The sequence below is a fragment of the Elaeis guineensis genome, chromosome 2, assembly GCF_000442705.2.
Source record: "Elaeis guineensis isolate ETL-2024a chromosome 2, EG11, whole genome shotgun sequence".
In the NCBI taxonomy this organism is placed as follows: Eukaryota; Viridiplantae; Streptophyta; class Magnoliopsida; order Arecales; family Arecaceae; genus Elaeis; species Elaeis guineensis.
This window is the reverse complement of record NC_025994.2, coordinates 108,230,962-108,235,957: the sequence shown is the minus strand read 5'-3', so window position 1 is coordinate 108,235,957 and position 4,996 is coordinate 108,230,962. Positions and strand designations below refer to the sequence as shown.

The following is a 4,996-nucleotide window of genomic DNA, read 5'->3' as shown; positions in this document are numbered from 1 at the left end:
TCAAGGATGTTACTTGTCCATCTCTTTTCTTCAAAAACTCCAAATAAATATGGGATCTTTCTCTATTTTTCTGTTGATTACACTTCTCCCTTCTCTTCTCATGAATCAAATGAGTCATAAGAGCCGCACCCAATCAACTTAATTTCTTTTGGCAGTGGTACCAAATAAAAAGAGATATAGGTACAAGTGAGCGAATAGAAAAAAGAAAAAATAATAAAATACCAACATGGAATGCTTAGCAAGAGATTAATTCTAGATGGTTGTGTTTATATGAAGATTTGTTTTCTGAAAGGAGGAACGGATCAGAGATGTTCCTGCGAACGTGGGCATTGGGCAACACTTGGATCTGTCGTCCAGGAATGGCTGATCATACTTCGCATGTCTTCGGGTATTAGGTCGGCCCTAACATTAGCACCTGGGCCTTTTCAAACAATGGAGCCCAATAAGCGCACATGCTTGTCCGTTCTTTTAGTGATGCGATCTGGACCGTTCGATCAACGGACCTCCCGACACTGCGAGATCCCTCCTTCGGCTCATAAATACCCAGGCCCCCAGCACGCTAGGGTTTCTCCTGGTCGTCGTTGCGAACCTTCCTCCCAAAAACTCTAGCGCGAAAATGGTGAAGGGGCGGCAGGGGGAGCGTGTGAGGTCCGTCTCTTTCCCCTCTCAACCCTAACCCTAGAGACCCTCTTTTTTTATTTTTTCCCTCCTTCTCTCTCGTTCTGACTGCTTCCTCTTATTCTCTCTCGCAGGCTTTACGTTCGCGGCACGATACTCGGCTACAAAAGGTTTAATTTTTGATGAATTCTGTTCTATTTTATTCGACTTTTTCGATCGGATCGGGTTTAATGCGATTTGATTTTGATCAGGTCGAAGTCGAACCAGTATGAGAACACATCGTTGATCCAGATCGAGGGGGTAAACACCAAGGAGGAGGTGGCCTGGTACTGCGGCAAGCGCATGGCGTATATCTACAAAGCCAAGACCAAGTCGGACGGGACCCGCTACCGCTGCATTTGGGGCAAGGTCACCCGCCCTCACGGCAACAGCGGCGTCGTCCGCGCCAAGTTCAAGTCCAACCTCCCACCCAAATCCATGGGCGGCAAGGTCAGGGTTTTCATGTACCCGAGCAACATCTGAGGTGGGGCTCCAATTACCTTTCTTTTCTGTTTCTTTATATCTTTCACTCAAATATGTCTCTTTGTGATGTTTTATGACTGTATATGGATCATTTTCTTCCGATATGGTGTGAATAAAAGTTCGAGAGAGACAGATCTTGAAAAGTTTCAATATCTTGTTATCTATTTTTTTTAATTGATTATTCTGAACTTTGTAAGCTGGATTTGTTTATGTTTTGCTAGATAGCTCTAAAGCTTACAAAGAAAGTCCTTTCTGGTAATTTTTGATGCATAATATGTTTTAGCTGCAAACAAACAAGCATCTTTTCTTGAGATGTATAATGGCACCAATGATACATAAAAAGTAGTAGTGAGAACATGGAAGAAAATTGCTGACTTAGAGAAATTAACATTTTTGCATTTTCGAGTACCCAAGGAACTAATTCTTTTCCATGTTTTTACCCAATCTTTGGGCCACAAAAATGGACTTGTTTTTTGGCAACATTTGGAGTTCCAAGTAACCTATGGGGTATGTTGATGCTTCAGGGAAGGCCGTTTCCTTTTCTTGCTTCCTCATTCTAGGTTCCTGTTTGCTTTTATCTCTCTTAAGGATGGGATGCTCTGCTGCGCTGCTCGCAGGCTGGTGGTACTGATCTAGTGGAAGACCATGGTTATCTTGCTTACCTGCATTTTCTCTTGTTGCAAGGACGTCGGTTTCTATGCCCAATTTTCTCACTTTCAGGCAGTTATACATCCTGCATTTTTGAACTCCTAACTGTGAATATCCATTTTGGGCAGCTGTTCGTGACCTGTTATTTCATGCCTATAACTAGACATTACACTCACAAGGAGATGCCTGCCAATGTGGTAGTATAGGTAGGAAAGGAAGTCAAATGATGTAATGCCCACGCTGGGGAGCTTAACATCACTTACAACAATATCCTGCTTGTCAGGTATTCCTTGAATATGGGCATTTTGAATGCACGCATTTGCTTTTGCTGAATATGGTAGGTATCCACAAGGAATTTGCTGGTGGAGACTGCACCCTGCTTGTAGTCTATCTACTGAGGTGATAGAAAACATTTTCACTTCACTTTTAATAGTTGCTCGTTTAAAGCTTTTGATTTGTTTGGGAGGATGATGAACAGGATTCTGGGCCCAATCACTTTACCTTCAAGGGTTCCCTGTTTGCCATGTTTTAGGATCTGCAGAATGAGTTCTGCATCCCCAGCCTTCCCATTCAATTAACTGGTTTTAAGTATGAAGTTAAAAAGATTTAATACCTTGCTCGACTTATTTTGGTTTTCTTTGAGCTGCTAGTGTATTTATGCTTATGGTCAAAATTGTTAGAACTCTTATTTTGGAAGAAGATTGTTCGACTGCCCTAGTATTTATCACATTTATCTGTTGAAGCACTTGGGCAAATATTTGTTGCTCTTCGAACTTTGAGATCTAGGTGTGTAATTTGTTTGAGGCATCTTTATTCAAGAAACATCCTCATTCGACTGATCTGGAGCACCGTTTTTCATACATGGCCACTCTTTGCATCTTCTATTTAGTGTCACTAGTTCCTGTATTCAACGTTGCCATTCACGATTTGATCCAATTCAACCCCTTCTACAGTTTAGCTACCCTGATGGTGTTGCCTCTTATATGGTAATATTAAATCATGAGCTTCTTTTCAGGTTGTTTAAGCAGAGAGCTTGAAGATTGTCTTCTTAAGCTAGTATGAATGAATACTTAAAATTGCAAGTTGTGTTTGTATTAGATATGTATTGGCTACTGATATTTGCTGGATAGTTTAGAGTGTACGTGTATTTTTCAAAACCTAAGAAAAGGCTTCGGGTACTACTTGGATACACCTAAGATACTTCTTAGATAGGGATGGGGTGAGGCTTTATTTTTCTATTATTTTTTGATGACTGTCGATCTTTTAATAATGAATTTTTTATTTTGAAGTTTCTGATGCTAGTATTATCATATGGAGTAGGAATGTGTGTTGTAGCCAGGTGGTTGAGGGCTTATCATTCAAAAAAAAAAGGTATTATTATATGGTATACAGATTATTACTTTGAATGATGACTAGTTGATAGGGTTTGTGGATGTTAATGTTATCACATGATCTATGGAGTATGTTATTTGGATAATTTACAATGATTAACAGGTTCCTTTATATATACATATATATGTATATGTGTATTTATTTATTTCTTTATTGTATCCTAGTCGTATCATATCCCACTCTTTCAGGATCTGATGCACCTGTATCCTGCATCCATTCTTCCTAATCCTTGACCTGCTAGGTAGAATTTGTTATATTTTGTGGTGATGAGACAAACTACCAGTATTAAATCATTTGTTTATTTTTCAAATAATTATAATGTTAGGAGCATCAACTCTTGTTCCTGCAGACTATTTCTTCTATTACTTCGTTGGTATAAACATTATATTTCTACCTGAAGCATACTTTTCTACATTCACAGTAGTCATTTACTTGAATAATATAATTTCATAGGAGTTTCTTGAAGTATCTTCCATTTTCCCCTTCCCCCAAAAACTGTGTTTGTGCATCAAGCATACCCGATGCCCTTCATCCTGACACCTGACTTTAGGTCTCATATTTGATGTAATTCTATAGAGCAGAGCTCAAAGACAACATGGATAAGTTTTATAATGTTTGTCTTCTTCAACTTAAGGATATCCACGAGCAGCTCCATGCTTATCGTATACTTTGTGTTTTGAGAGAGGGGAGCAGGCCGCGGCGTGTTAGGTTGCTGGTTTTGGAACCTTGGGCAAAGCTTCTCATGTATGAGATTCTAATTTCCCACCAGACCTGATGGTCCTAGTTCTTTTTTGTGTTCTGGTTTCTGGTTGGAGTACGGGATAGGGGGCTGTTGTGCATTATCAAAAAATATAAATAAAAAAAAACGAAAATGAAAACAGCAATACCTTGGAGCTTTCGTGTATATTTCAACAAATTGAATCAGCTCTTAATTGGTGTGCTCTCTGATCGTATAATATTTAAGAAGGTTCTCAAATATTTCATGTAAACTTGTTGTAGCTGGTGTAAGCGCTACTTTCATGGGTTGCAGATTGATTGATTCATTATTTTGAGTTCTAATTATTGAGGCAGGTTAGAAGAGAAGAAGTCAAGATTGATTTCCTAGATTATTATTATGCTGCAGAACTTTAGTAAGATAGAATGCATCAATTCATTGTCATATTCATGTACACGTTTCTCATCAACAGTTTTGCACGGTTTGTTGTGCTTTAATTTCCTTTTATGCTTTCATGTAAGATATACTATTTTTGCCGATGCATCAGGTTTTATTGTTTAACGGTCTTAGTTCTACAAAAAGCTTGGATTCTAAAATTCTTTTTTTTTTCCCTCCCTTTATTCAGGTGTATCGATCTGGTGCAAATATGACACAAGGCGGACTTTGTACTTTAGTAACAATTGAAGTTCAATGCTTATTTTTAGCATGTCAAATTATTGATACTTTAGTTAACTGGTCGCTATATTTGTATTCATCGTTGAGGAAGTGAAACTTAATTTACGCATTCGAATTATCATGTTTTTTATTATGAGGACATTTGGAAAAATGGCCATACATAAGTTTTCGCTGAATGGATTGTTCAGGGAGTCAGGTTTGTAGGGTGAGCTTGTGCCCATGGTTGATCTACCCAACACAAGGATCATTGTTATTAAAGGCATGCCTCAGGTGCAAAATGTGTTAGGCATAGAAGTTGTCGCCTCGCATCTTAGGCGCTTGTCTCTGCATTGTTCAGAGGCACAATAAGGTGCCTAAGAATTTATTGCCTAAGAAGTATAGGATTTCAGTAAATAGTAAATATTAATTTTTAATTTTAAAAAAATA

At 38.5% G+C, this 4,996-nt stretch overlaps 1 protein-coding gene across 1 annotated transcript; it reads left to right on the top strand.

Moving 5' to 3' along the window:
• Positions 1 to 514: 514 nt before the first annotated feature.
• LOC105049328 (large ribosomal subunit protein eL33w) lies at positions 515 to 4,746 on the top strand. The gene is made up of 4 exons (XM_010928954.3): positions 515 to 648; positions 753 to 788; positions 870 to 1,141; positions 4,521 to 4,746. The coding sequence occupies exons 1-3, from the start codon at positions 617 to 619 to the stop codon at positions 1,138 to 1,140; spliced, it is 339 nt and encodes a 112-aa protein (XP_010927256.2). The 5' UTR covers positions 515 to 616; the 3' UTR covers position 1,141; positions 4,521 to 4,746.
• Positions 4,747 to 4,996: the final 250 nt, after the last annotated feature.

Coding starts and splice junctions, on each gene's coding strand:
- LOC105049328 (XM_010928954.3), top strand. CDS start 617: ATGGTGAAGGGGCGGCAGGGGGAGCGTGTGAG. Junction 649..752: donor CGGCAGGGGGAGCGTGTGAG/GTCCGTCTCTTT, acceptor TCTCTCTCGCAG/GCTTTACGTTCGCGGCACGA. Junction 789..869: donor ACGATACTCGGCTACAAAAG/GTTTAATTTTTG, acceptor GATTTTGATCAG/GTCGAAGTCGAACCAGTATG.